Source organism: Leucoraja erinacea, chromosome 2 (assembly GCF_028641065.1).
Source record: "Leucoraja erinacea ecotype New England chromosome 2, Leri_hhj_1, whole genome shotgun sequence".
Taxonomy (NCBI): Eukaryota; Metazoa; Chordata; class Chondrichthyes; order Rajiformes; family Rajidae; genus Leucoraja; species Leucoraja erinaceus.
This window is the reverse complement of record NC_073378.1, coordinates 112370257-112396831: the sequence shown is the minus strand read 5'-3', so window position 1 is coordinate 112396831 and position 26575 is coordinate 112370257. Positions and strand designations below refer to the sequence as shown.

Here is a 26575-nt window from a genome sequence, read left to right as displayed (position 1 = left end):
AGTCAGGATCGAATCTGGGTCTCTGGTGCTGTAAGGCAGCAGCTCTACCGCTGCGCTACTGTGCCGCTCGTTTAAGGTGAGAAATCCGAACCTGAGAGGCAACCTTTTTTTGCTCAGAGGTTGCTGGTTATATGGAACGTGCTGCCAGAGGAAGTAGTTGAAGCAGGTACACAACAAATTAAAAAAATATATTTGGACAGGTACAGGGATAGGTGTAGGTTTAGATCTATTATTGTCATGTGCATCAGGGTACATTGCAAAGCTTTGTTTCGCATGCTAATAAAATGGATCAGATATACTATACAATTAAGTCAAGTACAATAGATAGAGCAAAGGGGGCGATACAGAGATATATACTTCTCAGCATTGTAGCGCATCAGTTCCATGGACATAGTCCAATGTCCGCAGTAAGGTAGAGGTGAATCAGACAGTACCCTAGCTTATGGAAGGACTGTCCATTAGCCTCATCACAGGGGGAAGAAGCTGTTCTTGAGTCCAGTGATGCCGCTTTCATGTTTCTGTACCTTCTGCAGGATGGGACCAGGGAAAAGAAGGAATGACCGTGGTGGACAGGCACAGTTTGGATGGGTACGTGCCAAACACGGGCAAGTGGGTTGTCATGTATGAGATGGGCTGAAGGGCCCGTTATCATGCTGTATGACTACCACACACGGTATCGTCACCCTCCCAAGGGAAGGTTGGAAGAGGTCCCACTGGGGGATGGTCATAGAAACATAGAAACATAGAAAATAGGTGCAGGAGTAGGCCATTCGGCCCTTCGAGCCTGCACCGCCATTCAATATGATCATGGCTGATCATCCAACTCAGTATCCTGTACCTGCCTTCTCTCCATACCCCCTGATCCCTTTAGCCACAAGGGCCACATCTAACTCCCTCTTAAATATAGCCAACGAACTGGCCTCAACTACCTTCTGTGGCAGAGAATTCCAGAGATTCACCACTCTCTGTGTGAAAAATGTTTTCCTCATCTCGGTCCTAAAAGATTTCCCCCTTATCCTTAAACTGTGACCCCTTGTTCTGGACTTCCCCAACATAGGAAACAATCTTCCGGCATCTAGCCTGTCCAACACCTTAAGAATTTTGTAAGTTGCTATAAGATCCCCCCTCAATCCTCTAAATTCTAGCGAGTACAAACCGAGTCTATCCAGTCTTTCTTCATATGAAAGTCCTGACATCCCAGGAATCAGTCTGATGAACCTTCTCTGTACTCCCTCTATGGCAAGAATGTCTTTCCTCAGATTAGGAGACCAAAACTGTACGCAATACTCCAGGTGTGGTCTCACCAAGATCCTGTACAACTGCAGTAGAACCTCCCTACTCCTATACTCAAATCCTTTTGCTATGAATGCTAACATACCATTCGCCTTCTTCACTGCCTGCTGCACCTGCTTGCCTACTTTTAATGACTGGTGTACCATGACACCCAGGTCTCGTTGCATCTCCCCCTTTCCTAATCGGCCAACATTCAGATAATAGTCTACTTTCCTGTTTTTGCCACCAAAGTGGATAACCTCATATTTATCCACATTATACTGCGTCTGCCATGCATTTGCCCACTCACCCAGCCTATCCAAGCCACCTTGCAGCCTCCTAGCATCCTCCACACAGCTAACACTGCCCCCCAGCTTCAGTGTCATCCGCAAACTTGGAGATGTTGCATTCAATTCCCTCGTCCAAATCATTAATATATATCGTAAATAGCTGGGGTCCCAGCACTGAGCCTTGCGGTACCCCACTAGTCACTGCCTGCCATTGTGAAAAGGACCCGTTTACTCCTACTCTTTGCTTCCTGTCTGCCAGCCAGTTCTCTATCCACATCAATACTGAACCCCCAATACCGTGTGCTTTAAGTTTGTATACTAATCTCTTATGTGGGACATTGTCGAAAGCCTTCTGAAAGTCCAGATACACAACATCCACTGGTTCTCCCCTATCCACGCTACTAGTTACGTCCTCCAAAAATTCTATAAGATTCGTCAGACATGATTTACCCTTCATAAATCCATGCTGACTTTGTCCAATGATTTCACCACTTTCCAAATGTGCTGCTATCCCATCTTTATTAACTGATTCTAGCAGTTTCCCCACTACCGACGTTAGACTAACTGGTCTGTAATTCCCCGTTTTCTCTCTCCCTCCCTTTTTAAAAAGTGGGGTTACATTAGCTACCCTCCAATCCTCAGGAACTACTCCAGAATCTAAAATGTTTTGAAAAATTATCACTAATGCATCCACTATTTCTGGGGCTACTTCCTTAAGTACTCTGGGATGCAGCCTATCTGGCCCTGGGGATTTATCGGCCTGTTTCTGACTGCAAGGGACCTACATTTGTTTTAACTAATCTTTTTCTCTTCACATATCTATAAAAGCTTTTGCTGTCAGTTTTTATGTTCCCTGCCAGTTTTCTTTCATAATCTATTTTCCCTTTCCTAATTAAGCCCTTTGTCCTCCTCTGCTGGACTGAATTTCTCCCAGTCCTCTGGTAGGCTGCTTTTTCTGGCTAAATTGTACGCTTCATCTTTTGTTTTGATACTATCCCTGATTTCCCTTGTTATCCATGGATGCACTACCTTCCCCGATTTATTTTTTTGCCAAACTGGGATGAACAATTGTTGTAGTTCATCCATGCAGTCTTTAAATGCTTTCCATTGCATATCCACCATCAACCCATTAAGAATCAATTGCCAGTCTATCTTGGCCTATTCACATCTCATACCCTCAAAGTTACCTTTCTGTAAGTTCAGGACCCTTGTTTCTGACTTAACAATGTCACTCTTCATCCTAATGGAGAACTCAACCATATTATGGTCACTCTTTCCAAAAGAGCCACGCACAACAAGACTGCTAACTAACCCTTCCTCATTACTCAATACCCAATCTAGAATAGCCTGCTCTCTCGTTGGTTCCTGTACATGTTGGTTTAGAAACCTATCCCGCATACATTCCAAGAAATTCTCTTCTTCAGCACCCTTGCCAATTTGATTCACCCAATCTATATGTAGATTAAAGTCACCCATTATAACTGTTTTACCTTTGTTGCACGCATTTCTAATTTCCTGTTTGATGCCATCCCCAACTCCACTACTACTGTTAGGTGGCCTGTACACAACTCCCACTAGAGTTTTCTGCCCCTTAGTGTTTCGCAGCTCTACCCATATCGATTCCACATCCTCCAAACTAATGTCCTTCCTTTCTATTGCGTTAATCTGCTCTCTAACCAGCAACGCTACCCCACCTCCTTTCCCTTTCTGTCTATCCCTCCAGCAGGTAATGTCCTTACCTGCTCGTCGACAGCTAATTCAGTGAAGGTGCTCATCTCCTCGTCCTCACAGGTGTCCAACTCGGGTTCGATCACCGCAATGGGGACCACGTCGCCCAGCAGGGACTCGGAGACCGAGCCCTCGCTCCGCTTGCCCACCGCCGTGCCGTTGTTCCCCAGCCCGCCCGCCGTCCCGTTGCCGTCCTTGCCCATGCTGTCCTTGCGCTTGTCTGAGCCGCTGTGGTTGAAGACATAGGCGGGGAGCTCCATCACGGTCTTCCCCTCCATGGGAGGTTCAGAGCCCTTGCACAGGTTCTGGAAGAACTCCACCACGGCGCGTTGGACAAACCTGATGCCTCGTTGTATCCTGGCAACAGCCATCTGGATGTTGTTCATCTCGCCGTCCTCATCCGGAGAGCTCAGGTTGTCCGCGCTGAAAGAACTTAGGAGCAAGGCCAGGAAGAGGTTCAGCACCTGGAAGAACGAGCGGGGCATTAATGGCAAGTTCATCATGGCCTCAAATTACATATCAAATAGTGAAAGGCCTGGTTACAATGAGTGTGGGGAGGATGTTTCCACTAGTGGGAGAGTCTAGAACTTGAGGGCACAGCCTCATAATAAAAGGATGTGCCTTTAGAAAGGAGATGAGGAGGAATTTCTTTAGACAGAGGGTGGCGAATCTGTGGAATTCATTGCCACCGGCGGCTGTGGAGGCCAAGTCCTTGGGTATTTTTAAGGCGGAAATTGACAGATTCTTGATTAGTATGGGTTATAGAGAGATGGCAGAAGAATGAGGTTGAGAGGGAAAGATAGATCAGCCATGGTTGAATAGCGGAGTAGACTTGATGGACCAAATGGCCTAATTCTGCTCCCAGAACTTTATGAATTTATGAAATGCCACTGGACTTGTGGGTGTCAAAGATCAAGGGGCATCGGAGAGAACTTCTGGTGCAGCAGAAGAGTTGCTGCCTTACAGTGCCAGAGATCAAGACCCAAGATGGTGCCCAAGCTCGGCGACTCTTTGAGTTCTAGTCACAGAAGTCGATCTGCAATCACCCATTAGAATCGCTCCACTCTTTTAAAAATCCCCTCCAACTCTCCTCCTCGGACTATCTTTTTTATTTTTTTATTTTATTAGAAGTAAGTACAATAATGTGGTACCTTGTAGATACCTAATATATATTGACATGTTACATTTTATGAACAACTTTTTTTTTTTTAGCAGTAAATGGAAGAAAAGAAAGAGAATAGTAGAAAAATAGAGAAGTGCGTGATCGAACAGTGAGGTAAAGGAAAGAAGAAAAGAGAGAAAATAGAGAGAAAAAGAGATAGAAAACAGGGGACTGAAGAAGAAATAGCTATTTATTATTCTTGACCACCCTTCACCCGATCCTGAAACAGTTAATTTCTACGGATATGTTGCACCATATACTTGTAAGAAGTCGATAAATGGAGACCAAATCATTAAGAATTGGTCTGCTTTGTCTATTAGGAGGAGTCGCAATTCTTCAAGATGTGAGGTTTCCGACATATTTGAAATCCACATTTTCAAAGTTGGCATGGATGTATTTTTCCAAAATTTAAGTATAAGTTTTTTTGCCGTTATTAAACCACAATTAAGGAAAGATTTTTGAAACGTATTCAGTTTATTCCCATCTTCCATTGATCCAAATATAATCATTTCACTCTTAGGGTCAATTTTTATCTTAAATAATTTTGTAAAAATTTCAAAGATTTTGCTCCAAAATTTATGAGGTTTTATGCAAGTTCCTCGGACTATCTTTAATAGGACTTTACTGGACTTTATCTTGCACTAAACATTATTCCTGTTATCCTGCCTCTATACACTGTGGATAGCTTGATTGTAATCATGAATAGACTTTCCACTGACTGGATAACACTCAATAAAAAAAGTTTTCCACTGTACTTTGGTACACGTGACAATAAACTAAACTTAACCCGGCTTCGATCCTAACTATGGCTACTGCCTGTATGAAGCTTTTACATTCTCCATGTGACCGCGTGGGTTTTCTCTGGGTGCTCCGGTTTCTTCCCACAGTCTAAAGACGTGCAGGCCTATAGGTTAATTGGCTTCTGTTAATTGTCCGCTCGTGTGTAGCATAGAAACTGAGTCCGGGTGATCGACGGTCGGCATGGACCCGTGGGTCAAAGGGCCTGTTTCCACTCTGTGTTGCTAATCTAAACTAAACTAGAATGATCATCCCATCAGCTTAATGGAACATAGAACAGCACAGCACCAGACCCTTCGGCCCACCATTTATAAACTGAACATGATGTTGAATTAAACCAATCTCGTCTGCCTGCATGTGATCCATATCCCTCTATTCCATGTTAAAAACAAATTACACAGAGCGTTGTAAGTGGCTGGAATGGCAATGACGATGGGAGAGGAGAGGGGTCAGCAGTGGAGGAGAGGGAGCTCGAGTCTGGCTCGAGGACGACTGCGAGAGGCTTCCCCGGGAACAAAGGTGGGCGCTCGAGGAGAGGGGCGTCAGTTGCTGGTTGACCAACGAGGGCATAGAAACATAGAAAACAGGTGCAGGAGTAGGCCATTCGGCCCTTCGAGCCATTCAATATGATCATGGCTAATCATCCAGAATTCCTGCCTTCTCCCCATATCCCTTAATTCTGTTAGCCCATATACAACTCTATTTTGAACGCATCCAGTGAATTGGTCTCCACTGCTTTCTGTGGCAGAGAATTCCACAGATTCACAACTCTCTGGGTGAAAAAGTGTTTCCTCATCTCAGTCCTAAATGGCCTACCCCTTATTCTTAAACTGTGACCCCTGGTTCTGGACTCCCCCAACATTGGAAACATTTTTCCTGCATCTAGCCTGTCCAATCCCTTAAGAATTGTATACATTTCTATAAGATGCTCTCTCGTCCTTCTGGATTCCAGTGATTATAAGGCGATTGCTGGCGGAATGGTACAATTTGGCGCCGCCGTTTCGGCGCCTCCGTTTTGGGGTGTTAGAGTTAAAGTTGGGGTATGGGTTAGGGTTAGGGTTAGGGTGCCACAACGGTGGGCCAGTGGAAACCAATTTCCAAACTTGTTAACATAAAGCTGATCTCACTTGCAATATCCTTGGCATAGGAACTTCTTGCAGAGGGTGATGAATCTCAGGAATTCACTATCCCGGAGTATTATGATGCATGGAACACTTTTATTTATCTGGATGTATTTACAGAGGTCAGGGTTAGGGTTAGGATTCTGATGAGTACAGATATTATAAACGGAGGCACCGAAACAGCCGCGCCAAATTGACAGCGCCGAAAAGTACGCAACCCATTGCTGGAGGCCCACAGCAGCCTGGGGCTTGCCTGAATCGGGCACTGCTCATACCAACTGGAACTGGGAGGGCATTTGGAAAATGGCGCCAAAACACGCAGTTTCCAACACTCCAAAGACGTACAGGTTTGGAGGTTAATTTGCTTCGATAAAAAATCGTAAATTGTTCATTGTGTGCAGGATAGGGCTAGTGTACAGGGATCACTGGTCGGCGCAGACTCAGTGGGCCAAAAGGCCTGTTTCCGCCCAATATATCTAAACTAATAAATGAAACTAAACTAAATGTCCTTTCATTCTCTTGCACTGCTCAGCTGTAACCATGGTGACAGAGAAACAGCTAGGAAAAAGATTTCTACACTAATTTGTTCCATTAAAAAGAAAATTCAAGGCCGTAGCTCCATGAAAGTCTTAATCACTTTTAGTGCAAAGATGCTCAGGGATGTGAAGAGATATATGAGGCATTGGAAGGATTTGAATTCCTGGCTATGACCGATGAGTGAAGAGTGGAAAGGGTAATCCGGGACGTGTGGAGAGGGGAAACCGGGAAGAGGAGATTCATGGTAAAGGGATGAGAATCCCGTCATGAACGTTTAATTTGGGACAAAGCAGCTCGATTTACAGATGCTGGTTTGCACCAAAGATAGACACAAAATTGCTGGAGTAACTCAGCGGGTCAGGCAGCATCTCTGGAGAAAAGGATTGGGTGATGTTTCGGGTCGAGACTCTTCTTCAGATTGACAGTCAGTGGAGAGGGACACTGGAGGTGTGAAAAGTTACAAAGACAAATGAATGTAAAGTATGAAAAGAACAAATCAAAGCCAGCAACAATGAACAAGGAAAGGTGGAGCCCACAATGGTCCATTGTTGGCTATGGAGAAGGAGATAAACGAGGAGATACCAACAGTGAATCAAAGCAGGATGACAGTGAAACTAGTACGACGACTAGGATGGGGGAGGAACAGAGAGGGTGGGAAGTAAGGGTTACTTGTAATTGGAGAAATCAATATTCATACAGCTGGGTTGTAAGTTGCCCAAGCAAAATATGAGGTGTTGTTCCTCCAATTTACAGTGGAGGAGGCCCAGGGCAGAAAGGTCAGTATGGGAATGGGAATTTAAATGTTTAGCAACCGGGAGATCAGGAAGGCCCAGGCGACTGAGCCAAGATCGGACAAACCAACCTTGGTTCCATGACCCCCCCACCCCACCACCATGTACACTTCACGCTGCCTCGACAAGGCCACCAGACTAATCAAGGAGAAAGTTATCAGCAGCGCCCTACATGAATATGTATTCCATGTGACCATTAATCTCTGTCTCTCAATAACAATAGATGGAACCTGACATTTGACTACAGAGCTTACTTGAAATTATCAATGAAAAGAAAACATCAAATATCCTTTTTGTATAAATTTATCAATGGGTATCCATGGAAACAGATTGTTCCATGTAGGTGTAAGTGAGCCTATGTGTGTGGTTAGAGATTTATTCTGTATTTATACATTTCTTTGATTTAACATTGATATAATTCACCCAGGTTAATACATTTGTTTGCAAACTATACTTTGAAGCATGGATATTTTTGGGGAATATTTATGAAAATATCCAGGATTGTTAGTTGTGTTGCAAAATTCTATTCTAACTATTCGAATCATAGAGCCAACATGGCCCAACTCACCCATGCCGACTAAGATACTGCATCTACACTAGTCACGCCTGCATGCATTTGGTCCAGATCCCTCTAAATCTTTTCTATCCATGTACCTTTCTGAAGAAGAGTCCCAACCCAAAATGTCATCCATCCTATTTCTCCAGACCTGCTGCCTGACCCGCTGAGTTACCACAGCAGTTTGTATCTACCTGTCCAAATGTCTCATTCTCTGGTCTCCACTCCAAATGTGTTAAAGGAACACATTGAGTTAAAGCAAACAATACTCTCAGGAGTAGGATCAACCACCTTAGGACTTAGCTTTGGAAATTTCCCAATTCAGATATTATTTCCTCCCACACTCCAAAGATATACAGGTTTGTAGGCTGATTTGTTTGGTAAAATTGGAAATTGTCCCTCGTGTGTGTAGGATAGTGTTAGTGTGTGCAGGGATCGCTGATCGTCGCTGACTCGGTGGGCCGAAGGGCCTGCTTCTGCACTGTATCCCTAAACTAAAATAAACTATACAAAACAGATATGCAGTGTGCACTAACTTATTGAACACATGTAGGAAAAAGTCCAACTTTAACTAAGTTGCAGAAACTAAAGAGGCACAAGGAACTGCAGGGAAAGAACTGCAGATGCTGGAAAGATCGAAGGTAGACAAAATGCTGGAGAAACTCAGCGGGTGAGGCAGCATCTATGGAGTGAAGGTGACGTTTCAGGTCGAGACCCTTCTTCAGACTCAACCACCTAAGAAGGTGTCTGAAGAAGGATCTCGACTTGAAATGTCACCTGTTCCTTCGCTCCATAGATGCTGCCTGACCCGTTGAGTTTCTCCAGCATTTTTGTCTAACAAGGAACTGCAGATGCTGGTTTACAACAAAAAAAAGAACCCTAAGTGCTGGAATAACTATCATGGTGCCATATCCCTGTTCTTAGTTCCTGTAAACAACAGAAAAGTCTTTCTCCGGCCTCTCCCTCTTTCTTCCCTCTCCCGCCTGGCAAGAGGCACACAAGTGTGAAAACACACACCTTCAGATTTAGGGACAGTTTCTTCCCAGCCAACTGAACCATTCTCTCATCAGCTTCAGTGCAGTCCTGAACTCCCAACTACCTCATTGGAGACCCTTAAACTATCTTTAATTGGACTTCAATGTTATATCTTTGCACTAAATGTTGTACCCGTCATCCTTTATCTGACTTGATTGTATTCATGTACAGTCTTTTCGCTGACTGGTTGACACGCAAGCCAAAGCTTTTCACTGTACCTCAGTACGGGTGACAATAACAAACTAAACTAAACATGCCAGACTTGGGGTTTTGTGTGTGCAGTTCCACTCACCACAATGTAGGAGGGGTGAGATTCAGCTGGAGAGGGTGCAGAAAAGATTAATGGGAATGCTGGGAAGGCCTGAAGTGTTTAACTTATAAAAAGAGACTGAACAGGCTGGAATTATTTTCCCTCAACCAAAAGAGGCTGAGGGATCACCTTGAAGAGTCATGAGTCATGAGTGTTTAATTGTCACATGTACAACAGGTCTGTAAACACATACATGACGTAACAAAACAAACAAAACAAAAGATCAATCAATTAAAAAAACTCCAAGATTAGTGCAAAACAAAACAAAAGCCCTAATTCCCTTGTGCAACCCAAGACCATTTATAGTGCTTGCTTTAGTTTGTGTTTGCAGTGTTCAATAGCTTGTTGGGAAGAAGCTGTTCCTGAACATGGAAGTCATTATAAAGAATTATACATTTATCAGGGGCATAGATAGGGTGGATAGACATAGTCTTATTCTCAGAGCTGGGGAGTCTAAAACTAGAGGGAATACATTTAAGGCGAGAGAGGAAAGATTCAAAGGGGACATCTAAGGGGCAACTTTTTCCACACAGAGTGGTGGGTATATGGAATGAGCTACCAGAGGATGTGGTAGAGGTGGGTTACATTTGCAAGGTTTGAAAGACATTTGGACATAAGAAAGGTTTAGAGGGATAGAGGCCAAACATAAACGGGTGGGGTGTGTAGACCGGCATCTTGGTTGGCATCGACGAGTTGGGCCAGAGGGTCTATGATTGACTGCACTGCACCAACCACTTTTAGCCTTAAGAAAACGGTGCTTCCTGAGGTCATGACAAGGTCAAAAGGGGAGCATGATTGAATGACGCACAGGAATGGGCAGGTGCAACACCAGGGGATTAGTACGGCACGGCACGGCACGGCACGGCACGCCACCAGCCCACAGGACTGGGAGTCTGAGGGCAGGAGAACCGCGCAGGGCAGGTTATGTATGAGTTAGAGAGGCAGGCCCTGAGAGGAAGCAGGCTGGGAAGTGGGAGAGGGGCAGAGTGGGTGAGGGGGAGAGGGAAAGAGGGAGCGAGGGGAGAGGGGGGAGAGATGGGGGAGAGAGACGGGAGAGAGAGATAGCAGTGAGGGGGAGAGAGAAGGGGAGAGAGGGGGTGATGATAATGAGGGGGAAAGAGGATGGGAAGGGGGAGAGGTGGGAGAGAGGGGGGAGAGAGAGGGGGAGTGATGGCAATGAGAGGGGGGAGGGGGCGAGAGGGGGAGAGAGAGAGGGGAGAGAGGAGAGGGGGGGGAGAGGGGAGGGGGGAGAGGGGGAGAGAGGGGGGGAGGGAGAGAGAGAGAGAGTCAGGGAGAGCAGGAGAGAGAGAAGTGAGAGAGAGAGACATTTTGAAGAGAGTTTCCAGAGAGAGAGAGGGAGAGAGAGAGAGAGAGAGAGAGAGAAGAGAGGAAAGAGAGAGAGAGAGAGACAGAGAGAGAGAGAGAGAGAGAGAGAGAGAGCATCTCCTAGAAATTGGAAATGGGAGAACGTGAAACATTATGGGAGAGAGAGAAAACATGAGATTGGGGTGTAAGGAGAGAAAGTGGGAGCGTGGGAGAAGCTGAGACGGAGTGAGAGGGAGAATGTGAGCGATAGAGAGTGTGGAAGAAATCAGAAATGGAAGCCAGACGCACAACGTGAAAAATATGCAGGGGGTTGAAAGGGAGAGGGAGTGGGAGACAGAGACAGGATGACATGAGAGCGGGAACGTGTATAAGGGTTTCTGTGAGAGATAGAAGGTGAAAGCGTGTGAGAGGAAGAATATGTGTGAGAGTGTGAGGAAGAATGCAAGAGACTATGTGCGTGAGAAAGGCAATGGGAGTGGCAGAATGTATGGGGGATGGAGAACGGTGCAGTCGGAACAGGCCCTTCGGCCCAAGCTATCTGTGCTGAACATGACACCAACTAATCTCCTCATCCATGTGCCTATCCAAAAGCCTCTTCAAATGATTACATTTAGACCTCACGCTGCCTCGGCAAGGCCAGCAGCACAATCAAGGACGATTGTGGCCACTCCTTCTTCTCCCCTCTCCCATCAGACAAAAGGTGCTAAAATGCACACCTACAGATTCAGGGACAGTTTCTTCCCAGCTGATATCAGGCAACTGAATCATCCTACCACAACCAGAGAGCAGAGCTGAACTAATATCTACCTCATTGATGTCCCTCGGACTATCCTTGACTGGACATTGCTGACCTGACCTTGCACTAAACGTTATTCCCTTATCATGTATCTGTACACTGTAAACAGATTGATTGTAATCATGTGGGTATGCAAAAATGCTGGAGAAACTCAGCGGGTGCAGCAGCATCTATGTATTGTCTTTCTGCTGAATGGTTGGCACACAACAAAAAGCTTTTCACTGTACCTCAGTACACATGACAATAAACTAAACTGAACTAAATGCCACTGTCATATCTGCCTCCACCATCACCTCTGGTAGAGGCTGTGTGAGCTATTTCTCTATTCAAGTAATCACTGATGATTGTTTTAAAGTAACTTCCGCACCATCAAGGATATATTCCTGTTAAATGTGGTTTAAAGTTGCAGCAAGGAAATGGGGCCCTTTGGTCCATCGACTCCACGCTGACCACCAATCACACGTTCACACAAGTTGTATGTTATCCCACTTTCTCATCCACTCCCTCCACACTAGAGGCAATTTACAGAGGCTGATTAACCTACAAACCCACACGTCCTTGGGGTGTGGGAGGAAACCGGAGCACCCGGAGAAAACCCACGCATCACAGGGAGAATGTGCAAACTCCACACACAGAGTTCATCCGAGGTCAGGATGAGGGGGGGGGGGGGGGGGGCGTTGTGAGAGGGAGAAAATGAGAGAGGGAGAGGAGAGAGTGAGAGAAAAAAGACAATTGGAGAGAATGGGAGGTGTGTAGGAACTCGAGTTTCAGGAAGAAAAACAGAGGGCTGCAAAGAAAGCGGAGGGAAAGATATGTGGAGATAGAGGGAGAGAGAAGGGGAGAGAGATGGAGAGATGGGAGAGAGAGAGAGAAATGAGAGAGGGAGATAGAGAGAGAGAGCGGGAATGAGAGTGAGGGAGATACAGAGAGGGAATAAGAGACAGAAGGGGGGGGGTGAGAGAGAGGGAGAGAGGGAATGAGAGAGAGAGGGAATGAGAGAGATAGAGAGGAGAGAGGGAATGGGAGAGAGAGAAGGGGAGAGGGAGAGAGAGGGAGAGAGAGAGAGAGAGGGAGAGAGAGAGGGAGAGAGAAAGAGGGAGGGAGACAGGGAGGAGAGGGAGGAGAGGGAGGAGAGGGAGGAGAGGGAGGAGAGGGAGGAGAGGGAGGAGAGGGAGGAGAGGGGGATAGAGAGAGAAAAAGGAGAGAGGGAGAGAGGAGGGAGAGAGGGAGAGAGAGAGGGAGACACACACACACAGACAGAGAGAGGGAGAGGGAGAGGGAGAGAGAGAGGGAGAGGGAGAGAGAGAGGGAGAGGGAGAGAGGGAGAGGGTTCCTGACTATGGGTGCTGTCTGCATGGAGTTTGTACATTCTTCCCGTGACCATGTGGGTTTCCCCCAAAATCTTCAGTTTCCAAAGAAGTACAAGTTTGTAGGTCAATTCGCTTGGTATAAGTGTAAATTGTCCCCAGTGGGTGTAGGATAGTGTTAGTGTGTGGGGATTGCTGGTCAGTGGGCTGAAGGGCCTGGTTCCACGCTGTAACTCGAAAGTAAACTAAACTAAAGTCACACGAAGGGCGATGGAAGATTGGAGTTGCTTCTCCCACGGGCGGTTGGTAATAGGGTCAGCCCCATGATAGTTGAGCGGCTCTGTATTAGCCGGCATGGTGAGGGTCAGGCAGCCGATGTCAGGACTTGCCGCAGCCGTGATCTAATGAACATACTGCAGGACACGAGCTTGCCACTCACATTCCCGGCTCCAACTTTTAACTCCAAGCTTGTGTTGTTTCCTGGCCTGATCCGGTACAAGAGGCAGCCTGAGTGCTTCCTGCCGGTAACAAATGTCCGGCTGCAGCCAGGGTTATTAAAAGGGTGCTGGCGGGCGGTGAAGCTGTCAGAAAGAACTCAACGGGTTGACATTAAAGTGGCTTTTCGAACGCTGGCCTTCCGGTGTTTGCAAATAGTTTGCTCGATTGTTAGGACACAAACTTGTCCAAACGGAGCGGCTGAAACTCAAGCTGTGGGTCTGTACCTGGGCCAAGTTTTGCCGTGTCATGTGTGTCGGAAAAAGCTGCAGATGCTGGTTTATACCGAAGATGGACACAAAGTGCTGGAATAACTCAGCGGGTCAGGCAGCATCTCTGGAGAGAAGCAATAGGTAATATTTTGGATTGGAACTCTTCTTCAGACTGAAAATAAACTGGAGGTGAGATGAGGCCAGAACAAATCAGGGCTGGCAGCAGATGAGCTCAGGAAGGTTGGAGCCCACAATGACTCATTGTTGGCTGGGAAGTGATAATAACAAGGGAAAGGTCCACATTGAGGTAGGTTGGGAGATTGGGATTAGATGGTCATAGAGTCGTATAGCACAGAAACAGGCCATTCAGCCCAACACGTCCATGCTGGCCAAGATGTCACATCTAAGCTAGTCCCATGTGCTATCCTGCCCAATCTCTTCCTTTAGCTCTCTATTAGTATGGCACAGTGGTGCAGGGGTAGAGCTGCTGCCTTACAGCACCAGAGACCCAGGACCAATCCTGTCTGTTTGGAGTTTGTACCTTCTCCCCATGACCTGAGTGGGTTTACTCTGGGTGCTCCGGATTCCACCCACACTCCAAAGATGTACAGGTTTGTAGGCTAACTGGCTTGGTAAAATTGTAACTTGACCCTAACGTAGGATAGAGCTAAATGCAGGGATGGGGTGATTGCTGGTCAGTGTGGACTCAGTGGGCCAAACCCAGTTTCCTCGTTGTTTTTCTAAACTAAACTATAGAACATAGAACAGTATAGCTGAAGAACAGGCCCTTCGGCCCACAATGTGATGCCAAGACTATCTATTATCAAATCCACCCCACATTCCCACTTACTCCTCCCAGAGTCCACCATTCACCCTCATATTTGGGGAAATTTACAGTGGCCATTCTGGGACGTGGGAGGAAACCAGAGCAAGCTGGATTAATCCACAGGGTTAAAGGGAGAAACGTGCAAACTCCACACAGACAGTGGCAGAGGTCACGATCGAACCAGGGTCTCTGTCGCTGTGAGGTAGCGGCTCTGCCAGCTGCACCAGCATGTCGCCCCCTCCGGCCTCACAACCCTGCGCTAAGTGCTGCCGTTTTACACGTTGCTGTCCTGGATCGCAGGTTCAGATGTGAGTTCAAATCCTGCCATGGCAGACGGGGACTTAAAATTCAAATAATTAAATGAAATGGAAAATAGCTAAAGGTAAGCACATCTGGTTCATTAATCCCCTTCAGGCAGCTGGCCTGACCTGGCCTGGCCTGACCTGCCTTTGACTCTTCTCCACCCACACAGTTGACTACAAGCTGATCCACGTTTCCGGGATGCCGCTATTTCCGGTGGCATCCACATCCGATAAACAATGCATCAAGGAAATTAACCATTCCACTAAAGCGATTGCTTCCCTAAGCCTCCAGAGAGGGGCGGCACGGTGGCGCAGAGGGTACAGCTGCTGCTTCACAGCGTTAGAGACCCGGGTTCGATCCTGACCACGGGTGCTGCCTGTAGGGAATTTGTATGTTTTGCCTGTGACCCTGTGGGTTTTCTCTGGGTGCTCTGGTTTCCTTCCACATTCCAAAGGTTTGCTGGTTAATTGGCATCTGTAGATTGACCCCAGTGTGAAGGGAGTGGATGAGAAGGTGGGATAACATAGAATGAATGTGAACAGGTGATCAATGGTTTGTGTGGAGTCGGTCGGCCAAAGGGCCTGTTTCCTAGTTGTTGCATTATTAGATGCAAATATAAACTCTCTTTCTAGCCCCCTTTTTATTTTGTTCCCATGTTCTTTCTCTCTATCTCCCCCTCTCTCATTCCCTCTGTCCCTCTCACTTTCTCACATTGTCTCTCTATCATTGACATTCACTCTCGCCTTTTCACATTCACTCTCACATTCTCGTTCTCTCTCTCTCTTCCCATCTCTCTCATTCTCAATTTTTCCTCTCATCTTTTCACAGTGGGATGAAACCTGAGCTCCAGGAGGAAACCACACGCTCACAGGGAGAAGATGGAAAAACTCCACACAGACAGCACCCATGGTTAGAATCGCACCCAGGTCTCTGTTGCTGTTATGTCCCTGTCCCACTTAGGAAACCTGAACGGAAACCTCTGGAGACTTTGCGCCCCACCCAAGGTTTCCGTGCGGTTCCCGGAGGTTGCAGGTGGTTGCTGGAGGTTGCAGGTAGTGGAAGCAGGTAGGGAGACTGACAAAAACCTCCGGGAACCGCATGGAAACCGCACGGAAACCACACGGAAACCTTGGGTGGGGCGCAAAGTCTCCAGAGGTTTCCGTTCCGGTTTCCTAAGTGGGACAGGGGCATAAGATTCAGGAACAGTTTCTTCACAGCTGTTATCAAGCAGCTGAACCGTCCTCTCACCAACTAGAGAGCAGTTCTGACCTAGTATCTACCTCATTGGAGACCCTCGGACTATCTTTAATCAGACTTTACCTTGCACAGTGTTATTCCCTTTATCCTGTATCTGTACAGGATCAGTCAATGGCTCGATTATTATTATTCGACTATAATGGCTCGATTATAGTCTTTCTGCTATGGGATAGTATGCAACAGAAAAGCTTTTCACTGTACCTCGGTACACGTAACATTTAAGAAAACTAATGAACTATCACTATGTACCGTAATGTGAGGCTCATTTTCTCCATACATAAAGGCATCAGATAAACACAATACACGTTGTTATGTAGTTTCCAGGACTTTACGCATGGACTATTGACCAAAGGGAAAATATTTGTTCTGCTCTGTTCCTGTTCCGACGTATCAGTTTACGTTTGGCCTCTCACATCCACGGATATGGGGTTATGTCCTGCCCACCGTGCTCAGTGCTGCCCCCTCTTGGCCTCCCACCTTAGCCCATGACCTCTCCCACCTGTTGAACAATGAGTTGGCATTTGGACTGCATCCTGTGCGTTGGAACAGCTGAACAGAGAGCCTGCCAAGTCTATTCAGCACCCACAGCTCGAGGCCACAGGGTGGGGCCCATCGAGCCAGAGAACGATTTTACAGCCAGTCCTAGAGTTATAGAGTGATACAATGTGGAAACAGGCCCTTCGGCCCAACTTGCCCACACCGGCCAACATGTCCCAGCAACACTAGTTCTACCTGCATGCGCTTGGTCCATATCCCTCCAAACCTGTCCTATCCATGTACCTGTCGAACTGTTTCTTAAACGTTGGGATAGTCCCAGCCTCAACTACCTCCTCTGGCAGCTTGTTCCAGACACCCACCACCCTTTGTGTGAAAAGGTTACCCCTCGAATTCCTATTAAATCTTTTCCCCTTCACCTTGAGCCTATGTCCTTGGGTCCTTGATTCCCTTACTCTGGGCAAGAGACATCTACCTGATCTATTCCCCTCATGATTGTATACACACTTGTGGCAGTGAGTAGGTAGGAACTGGAGGAAGCCCAAGGGCAAAGTGGTTTAAAGATGCTGTGGTGGAGAGAAGGAAAAGTCTGCTTTGGTCAAAGCCAAGGGGAGAGAACGGCCATAGTAACATGGTGCAAGGCTGTAGGGCAATGCACAAGTTTAGTTTAGTTTAGAGGTACAGCTTGGAAACAGGCCCTTTGGCCCACTGAGTCTGCGCCGACCAGCGATCACCCCGTACACCAGTTCTATCCTGCACTCAAGGGACAATTCACTGCCTGCACGTCTTTGGGGTGTGGGAGGAAACCGGAGCACCCGGAGGAAATCCACATGGTCAGAGGGTAAACTTGCAAACTCCGTATAGACAGCAGCCCTAGTAAGGATCAAACCCGGGTCTCTGGTGCTGTAAGGCAGCAACTCTACCGTTAGCGGCTGTGCAGCTCAAGTTGCGAAACAGAGCAACACAAAGTAATGGAGTACCTGTGCTCAAGCCGCCAAGGCCTACTTGAAATCCCGGTTGCTAACTCCTCTTCCCATTCCCATACTGACCTTGCTGTCCTGGGCCTCCTCCATTGCTAGTGAGGCCACATACACTATGGGAACAGCACCTCATAAATGCCTTGGGTAGCTTGGGCGTCACATTGGAGCAGAGGTAAGTGTTGCTGCCTTACAGTGCCAGAGAACTGGGTTCGATCCTGACTACTGCTGCTGTCTGGACGTAGTTTGTACGTTCTCCCTGTGGGTTTTCTCCGGGTGTTCTAGTATCCTCCCACAGTCCAAAGATGTGCAGGTTTGTAACTTAATTGGCTTCTGTAAATTGTCCCTAGCGCGTAGGATAGAACTGGTGTATGGGTGATCGCTGGTCAGCGCAGACTTGGTGAGCCACAAGTAGTTGAGTCACGTTCTATCACAACAATTAAGAAACATTTGGACAGGTACAGGGATCTGGGCCAAACGCAGGTAGGTGGTGTGGGCAAGTTGGGCCTGGTTCCACTCTGTATGACTCTATAACTAGTGTGTTTTGATGCAGCAGCTGGAGGGGCCGTAGGGCCTGTTTCTGTGCTGCGTGACTGTATGACTTCATGACTCTGGTCACAATCCAGTCATTTCACAGCTGTCAAAGTCCTGGAGCAGGAGGTGAGAAACCATCAGCTGACAACATGCCAGCATTCCAGCAGCATTCCTCCCAGCGGACCCAACTTCCGCCCATGTTGCTGACAATCACTCGGAGTGACAACCGGACACAGACCTCGCTGGCTGCCCAGCTCCGCACCAGCGTTGGGAATTCTGTTCCATTCCAAGCTCGGTACATCGAGAGCCGTTCCTATTTGGGAACCGGGAAGCAAATTCTGGCTCCTCATTTCAACATGCAACCCATCAATCACAAATCAGTCAAAGCACAGTGGCCCAGCAGTCGAGTTACTGCCTCACAGCGTCAATGACCCGCGTTCCATACGGACTACGTGTGCTGTCCGTACCTTCTCCCTGTGACTGCGTGGATTATCCTGGGTGCTCTGGTTTCTCCCCACACTCCAAAGACATACCGGTTTGTAGGTTAGTTGGCTTCGGTAAAAATTGTAAATTGTCCCTAGTGTGTAGGATAGTGCTAGCATACAGTGTGTCAGCTGGTCGGCGCGGTCTCGGTGGGTCGAAGGGCCTGTTTCAACAATGTGTCTTAAACTAAACTAAACTTATTCCACCCCAGTCATTCCTTCTTCTCCTTGCTCCCATTCAGCAGATGACAGGGCCTTGAAATCGTGCATGACCAGACTCAGGAACAGCTTCTTCCCATCTGTTATCCAGAAAGTCCTTCCATGAGCTGGGGTACTGTCCGATTCACCATCCCCCATTGCGGACATTGGATTTTGTCTCTGGAACTGATGCACTGCAATGCTGAGAACTATATTCTGCACCTTGTATCTTCCCCTTTGCTCTACCTATTATACTTGTTTGACTTGATTGGATTGATGTATAGTATTACCTGATCTGAATGGATAGCATGCAAAACAAAGCTTTTCACTGTACCTCGGTACACATGATAATTATAAACCTAAACCTAAACACATATTAGCAGCAGCAATGTGCCATTTGGCCCATCGAACCTGCTCTGCTGTTCAAAGAGAAGATACAGTCATAACAGTGTGGAATCTTGCCCTCATCGACCAACATGTCCCATCTGCATTAGTCCCGCCTGCCTGCGTTTGGCCCATATCCCTATAAACATGTCCTGTCCATGTACCCGTCTCAATGTTTCTTAAACATTGTTATTGTACCTACCTCATCTGGCAGCACGTTCTATATACCCACCACCCTTTGTGTAAAAAAGTTACCCCTTGGGTTTGTATTAAATCTTTGCCCCGTCACCTTAAACCTATGTCCTCTGGTTCTGGATTCCCCAACTCTGGCCAAGAGACACTGTGCATCTACCTGATCTATTCCTCTCATGATTTTGTACATCTATATTAAGATCACTCCTCATCCTTCTGCGCTCCAAGGATTAAAGTCCTAGCCTGTTCAGCCTCTCCCTAAAGCTCTGGCCCGCGAGTTCTGGCAACATCCTCATGTCATAAAACATGTCTAAACCGATTGTAAATTCAACTTCCTTTTGATACCTATCCTGGGCACATTTCTTCCTCGTTTGCCAAGATCTCCCACGTATCTACTGCAAAACTCTTCAGGAACTCTCGTCTTCAAAGAGTCATGGGAGCAGGGTTCCAAGGACTAACGGCCCCTTGGGAGAAAGAAGGTGACCATGCCTATCTTTAATGGATTATTCCTTATCTTTAAACAATAACCTCCACATTCTCCCATAAGGAGGCACATCCTCACCGTATCATTCCTATCAAGACTCTAGGTGGCCGATTGGGAAAGGGGGAGATGCAGCGAGACCTGGGTGTCATGGTACACCAGTCATTGAAGGTAGGCATGCAGGTGCAGCAGGCAGTAAAGAAAGCGAATGGTATGTTAGCTTTCATTGCAAAAGGATTTGAGTATAGGAGCAGGGAGGTTCTACTGCAGTTGTACAGGGTCTTGGTGAGACCACACCTGGAGTATTGCGTACAGTTTTGGTCTCCAAATCTGAGGAAGGACATTATTGCCATAGAGGGAGTGCAGAGACGGTTCACCAGACTGATTCCTGGGATGTCAGGACTGTCTTATGAAGAAAGACTGGATAGACTTGGGTTTATACTCTCTCTAGAATTTAGGAGATTGAGAGGGGATCTTATAGAAACTTACAAAATTCTTAAAGGGGTTGGACAGGCTAGATGCAGGAAGATTGCTCCCGATGTTGGGGAAGTCCAGGACAAGGGGTCACAGCTTAAGGATAAGGGGGAAATCCTTTAAAACTGAGATGAGAAGAACTTTTTTCACACAGAGAGTGGTGAATCTCTGGAACTCTCTGCCACAGAGGGTAGTTCGAGGCCAGTTCATTGGCTATATTTAAGAGGGAGTTAGATGTGGCCCTTGTGGCTAAGGGGGTCAGGGGGTATGGAGAGAAGGCAGGTACGGGATACTGAGTTGGATGATCAGCCATGATCATATTGAATGGCGGTGCAGGCTCGAAGGGCCGAATGGCCTACTCCTGCACCTAATTTCTATGTTTCTATGTTTCTAAGACCCATCAGGGATTTTAATCAGTCGAAACAAGGAGCTACAGATGGATGCAAAATGCTGGAATAACTCAGGAGGTTCAGGCAGCATCTCTGGAGAACATGGACGGGCGACGTTTCGGGTCGGGACCCTTCTCCAGACTGATTGTAAGCATGGACGGGGGGGGGGGTTGATAGGCAGAGGGTTGGAGTAAAGGCCGGCGACTAAAACAGAAGGTGTGAGACAGAAGGGTTGAAGAGTCGCAACTTGTGAAGCTGGAGCAAGGAATGTGGGTGGAGGGGGGAAAAAGATGTGAGTCTAGATGGACACAGGGGTGGGAAAAGGGAGGGGGAATGGGGTGGGGAAAAGGGAGAGTGGGGGAGAAAAGGGAGAGGGGAGGGGGTTGTTAGACATTAACTAAAATTGGAGAATGTAATGTTCACACCGTTGGATTGTGTGCTACCCAAGCCGAACTTGAGGTGCTGTTCCTCCAATTTGCATGTTATTAATCAAACAGGTGTTTGTAGTTGCTATAGAGTCTAAACAGCGTGGAAACCGTCCCCACATCGACCAACATGCCCACCCTGAACAACATGCCCCAATTACACTAGTCCCACCAAGCTGTGTTTGGCCCATATCCCTCTAAACCTGTCCTATCCACGAACCGGCCCAAATCACCCCTCATCCTCCTGCGCTCTAAGGGATAAAGTCCTAGCCTGCCCAACCTTTCCCCTACAGCTCAGGCTCTCGAGTCCTGGCAACATCTCCGCAAATCACCTCTGCACGCTTTCCAGCTTAACAACATCTTTTCTATAACAGGGAGACAAAAACGGAACACAATCATCTAAATGCGGGCTCACCAATGTCTTGTACAATAGCATGCTCACATTTACAACCATTTCAAAAGAACTATTATGTCACCTGCTATAGCTGGTGCTGCAGGCAGGAGAGATTAATTTAACACGGTACAATTGTCGGCAGGGATATTGCATGGAACAAGATAGTGCAGGAATAAGCTTTTCAACCCACAATGTCCGTGCCGAACAAGATACTAAGACCATCGTGGAAGGAACAAAGGAGGACCCGGCAAGGGGGGCACCACTGTGAGGAGGGGGAGAGCAAAGGGGGGCCTGTAGAGGGGGTACAGTTTGTTTGTAGCAAGTTTGTAAGCGCCCTTTATGGGCAAAGAATCTCACTGTGACGTCACAGGTGACCACAAAGTATTCATACATTCACGTGAATGTTGCCTGGGTTTCAACAACTAAGTTACAGAGATAGGTTGAATGTTAGGTCTTTATTCTCTGGAGCGCAGAAGGTTAAGGGGGGACCTGATAGAGGTCTTTAAAATGATGAGAGCGATAGACAGAGTTGATGTGGACAAGCTTTTCCCTTTGAGAATAGGGAAGATTCAAACAAGAGGACATGACTTCAGAATTAAGGGACAGAAGTTTAGGGGTAATATGAGGGGGAACTTCTTTACGCAGAGAGTGGTGGTGGTGTGGAATGAGCTCCCAGTGGAAGTGGTGGAGGCAGGTTCATTGGTATCATTTAAAAATAAATTGGATATGCATATGGATGAGAAGGGAATGGAGGGTTGTTCGGCATGGACTTGTAGGGCCGAGATGGCCTGTTTCCGTGCTGTAATTGTTATATGGTTATATTGTTATATGGTGATCTGCCTGCACGTGATCCATATTTCTCCACTCTCCGCATATCCACGTGCCTATCCAAAAGACTTAAACTTCACTATCATATCTGCCTCCACCACCACCACCACCCCCGGCAGCGGGTTGAAGGCACTCACCAGCCTCTGTGTAAAAAAACATGCCACGCACATCTCCTTTAAACTTTACCTCTCTCACCTTAAAGCTATGCCCTCTAGTCTTTGACATTTCCATCCTGGGAAATATGTTCCGTCTGCCCATCCCATCTATTGTGGACTGGAGGGCTTGTTCCTGTGTTTAGTTTAGAGATACAGCGTGGAAACAGGCCCTTCGGCCCAGGAGTCCACGCATTAGGAATAATTTACAATTTTTACCGGCCAATTAACCTACAAACCAGCACATCTTTGGAGTGTAGGAGGAAACCAGAGAAAACCCATGCGGTTGTGGGGAGAACGTCCAAACTCTGAGAACGTCCAAACTACAGCACCCAGAGTCAGGAACTCTGATGCTGTAAGGCAGCAACTCTACCGCTGCGCCACCGTGCCGCTCCTAATCTGTGTGAACTATTTAACGTTCTCACTGATTGTGCATCTTTTAAGAGAAAATGGAAAAATAATTTAATTCTCCATATTTTTTTTAAAAAGGAACTAAAGTTAAAAAAAAAAAAGCAATGCCACTCTCTTTTTGAACTCTGCAGGTGATTCTGCCCGGAATGTAAAGTTAAATCCCAGAGCGAGAGACGGATGACTCACAGACTTGAGTGCCTGCGACTGAGCTAATCTAACACTCACTTTGCCTTTTGATGTGCATGTGGTGATTTTCTCCTTGTTAAATCCATTTGAAAATGTCATTTCACTGCGGCTGAACCACTTCTGTGGTGATTGGTGCAAGAGATTAAGTGTGGATCTTTGTAATAGGGGCAGCTGTCATTCTGAACACTATACATGGCGGCTGACTTCCCTTTGCTGCAGTAATTAGCTATCTCCTCCACATTCTGGACTACAGGGCTGGTGCTGGGCTAAAGTGCATCCTACTTATAAATAAAAATAGCCTTTTAAAAAAGAATGCACTTGCTTCAAATAACTTGCAAATTGCACGAGAATTGATGGAGTTTTGTCGGTCGGCAAATCTTTGTTGTTGTCATGGCTGGAAGCCATTTTCTTTTCCCACTGCGTTTGGTGGTTGACAGCTTTCGACAAGGTGAGTCGTTGGGCAGGAACCTCGCCCAAAGGCTCGTCAGACAGTGTAACTGGGAGAGAACAGGAGGCGTTGGAATCGAGGAGCATGGGCCGGTAGGAGGGTGAACCAGGGTAATGACTCCAGCACCTTCATGGTCGGCTACAGTAGGCATTCCCGGGACACAAAAATGGCCGGAGGAGGAGAGGAGGGGGACGTCGGTTCACGGGAACTGCTCGAGTAGACCGAGCCAATAGGCGGACCGGACTTTGAAAATGACGCCAAAGCATGGTGGTGTCTGCACGTGCATATGTAAAAATAAATTCACTGTGCAGTTGCATATGTGAGAAATAAAGCACTATTGAACCATTGAAGGACCTAGCCTGGTACATAAGATGGTTATGTGAATGGTGCAGACAATTCAGTAAATACACATGCGCTTGGTAAGTGCATGGAATCCAAGACAAATCCCTTGGCATCCATGATAAATTCAAGGATGGAGCCATAAGGAACTGCAGATGAGTCATGGACCCATATCTCTCTTCCACCTTTCTTCTGCCTACTACAAAGCGTCTGAAAAAGGTCCCGACGTGTGTTACTCCAGCACTTTGTGTCTTTATATTCAAACCTCAAGGAAAAGAATGGCGAGGGCAGAACTAAGTCACCGCATGTATTGTTGGACATCTGGCTATCTTCATTCTGGGCTATTGTGCTCTCTGCTATGTGTGGTTTAGTCTCCTGGGACTATTTGATGGAGTGTACAATCAAATCATCTATTGAACATAGCAGACAAGTAGAATCATATGGTGACACTTAAGTTTGTTCACCAAACTGATTGAATAATTTCGAGGTCTCACCTGCAATACTGGGGAGGTAGAAATACATCAAACTAGATGGGGCACTGCACATAGCCCTGGTAAACTCTGATGTTTTCACACACAAACGCAGACACACATGCAAAATCACGCACACACAAATGTTCACACACGCATACACAAACATGAACACGCACACACCAACACACAACACATGCACACATGGAAATGCATGCACACACATGGACACAAGCACACGTTCACACATAAACACGGACACAGAAGCACTCACAAGCACACACACAAGCAAACACACACACATGCATGCACACAAACACGGACACAGACATGCTTACACAAGCAAACACGCAAACATGCGTGCACACACAAATCACTGACACGTGTGCGCACACACAAACCCCTCTTTTCTGCCTAACTTTAGCTACTGCACATGCGCACAACTAGTGCAGATGATACAATATACACAGAGGATGCTTAAAAGGGATATTCCGCGGCAATATTCTTCAAATTGGACGTTATGATCTAAAACTTCAAGATCCCCATATATTACCAAACTGGAGGGGAACTAATATCTCCCCTTGGGGAATTCTCTTGCACTATTTAGGAAGTTTAACTGAGAATGGTGGAGGGTTGTAAACCAGAGCATCAGGTTTTCCAAGGAGGGGCTGGGGGAACTGTTAGGAAGATAGAGTTTACAACAAATAAGACTGATGGGAAAGACAGGCAGTGAGAGACAGGTTAATGACCAGGTTGAGACTGAAGGGTTGAAGTGTGCTTAAGGGTTATGAAAGGGTTTCCTGCCAGAGATGTTGAGGTTTATGGAGGAGACCAAAGCAAGGGGTACCAAATATGTTCAATACGGAATTCAGGACCTAATGTCTTTACTCAGAGAGAGGTAAGAGCATGCATCGCTGCCTCTAGGATAAACTGGAACTAAAGGAGGATCTCACGGTGTTCTAACAGTTGGGCTATGAACTGTTCGACTGAATGACCAGGAGGTCCATGTTGGGAGGACACACAGAGGGTCTGAGGAGATGGGGCCTTGCTTGCTTTATCAGATGCTAGTGAGGTCACATTTGGAGTATTGTGAGCAGTTTTGGACCCCACATCTGAGGAAGGAAATACTGGCATTGTTGAGGGTCCAGAGGTTTACGAGAATGATCCTGGGGATGAATGAATTAACGTATGATGAGCGTTTGAAGCCTCTGGGCCTTTACCCTCTCACTGGAGTAAGGGGGGGGGGGAGGGGGCGGGGGAAACCTCATTGAAATTTACCGAGTTGTGGAAGACCTGGATAGGGTGGATGTGGAGAGGATGTTTACACGAGTGGGAGATTCTACGACTAGTGGACACAGCCTCAGAATAAAAGGATGTGCCTTTTGAAAGGAGATGAAAAGGCATGTCTTTAGCTGGAGGGTGGTGAATCTGCGGAATTCATTGCCACGTATGGCTGTGGAGGCCGTCAATGGATATTTTTAAAGTGGAGTTTGCTAAGTTCTTGATTAGGGTGCTATGGAATCTGGTCGTTCAGTCCAAAGTGTCACCATCCACTCTGGGAGATCCTCCTTCAATTCCAGTTCATCTCGAAGCAGCAAGACTCACGTTCTCACCACCCTCTGGATAAGGATTCATAAGTAGGCTTGATGCACCAATGCGTGGCACAGTGGCGCAGCGGTAGAGAGTTGCAGCCCTACAACACCAGAGACCCAAGTTCGATCTGATTACGGTTGCTGCCTGTACGGAGTTTGTACGTTCTCCCTCTGGTTCTGGTCTGGTTTCCTCCCACATCCCAAAAAACGCACAGGTTTGAATTACTTTAAACACAAAGTACTTGTGCTCCAACAACAGGATAAGCGCTCAACGTAGACTAGCCCAATGCCAAAGAGCATCTAAACTACCGATACACTCTTATGCTAAAAGACAATAACTAGCTTGGCTCAATAACTAGATGTTCCAAATGCGGGAGACTCTACTGCAAAAGTTGTGGTAGTGGGGGACTGTGTTTGCGCTCAAAATTATGTGCCTGATGTTGGGGGAGTCCAGAACCAGGGGCCACAGTTTAAGAATAAAGGGTAAGCCATTTAGAACGGAGATGATTAAACACTTTTTCTCACAGAGAGTTGTGAGTCTGTGGAATTCTCTGCCTCAGAGGGTGGCGGAGGCCGGTTCTCTGGATACTTTCAAGAGAGAG

The 26575-nt window shown here is 46.9% G+C and overlaps 1 protein-coding gene across 1 annotated transcript in view; it reads right to left on the bottom strand.

The window, feature by feature from the left end:
* LOC129714255 (sodium channel protein type 4 subunit alpha-like) overlaps window positions 1-26575 on the bottom strand; it is a 297253-nt gene that overhangs the window by 88921 nt on the left and 181757 nt on the right. Inside the window, 1 exon segment of the mRNA XM_055663806.1 lies at window positions 3302-3754. Coding sequence (XP_055519781.1) covers window positions 3302-3754 — 453 coding nt within the window.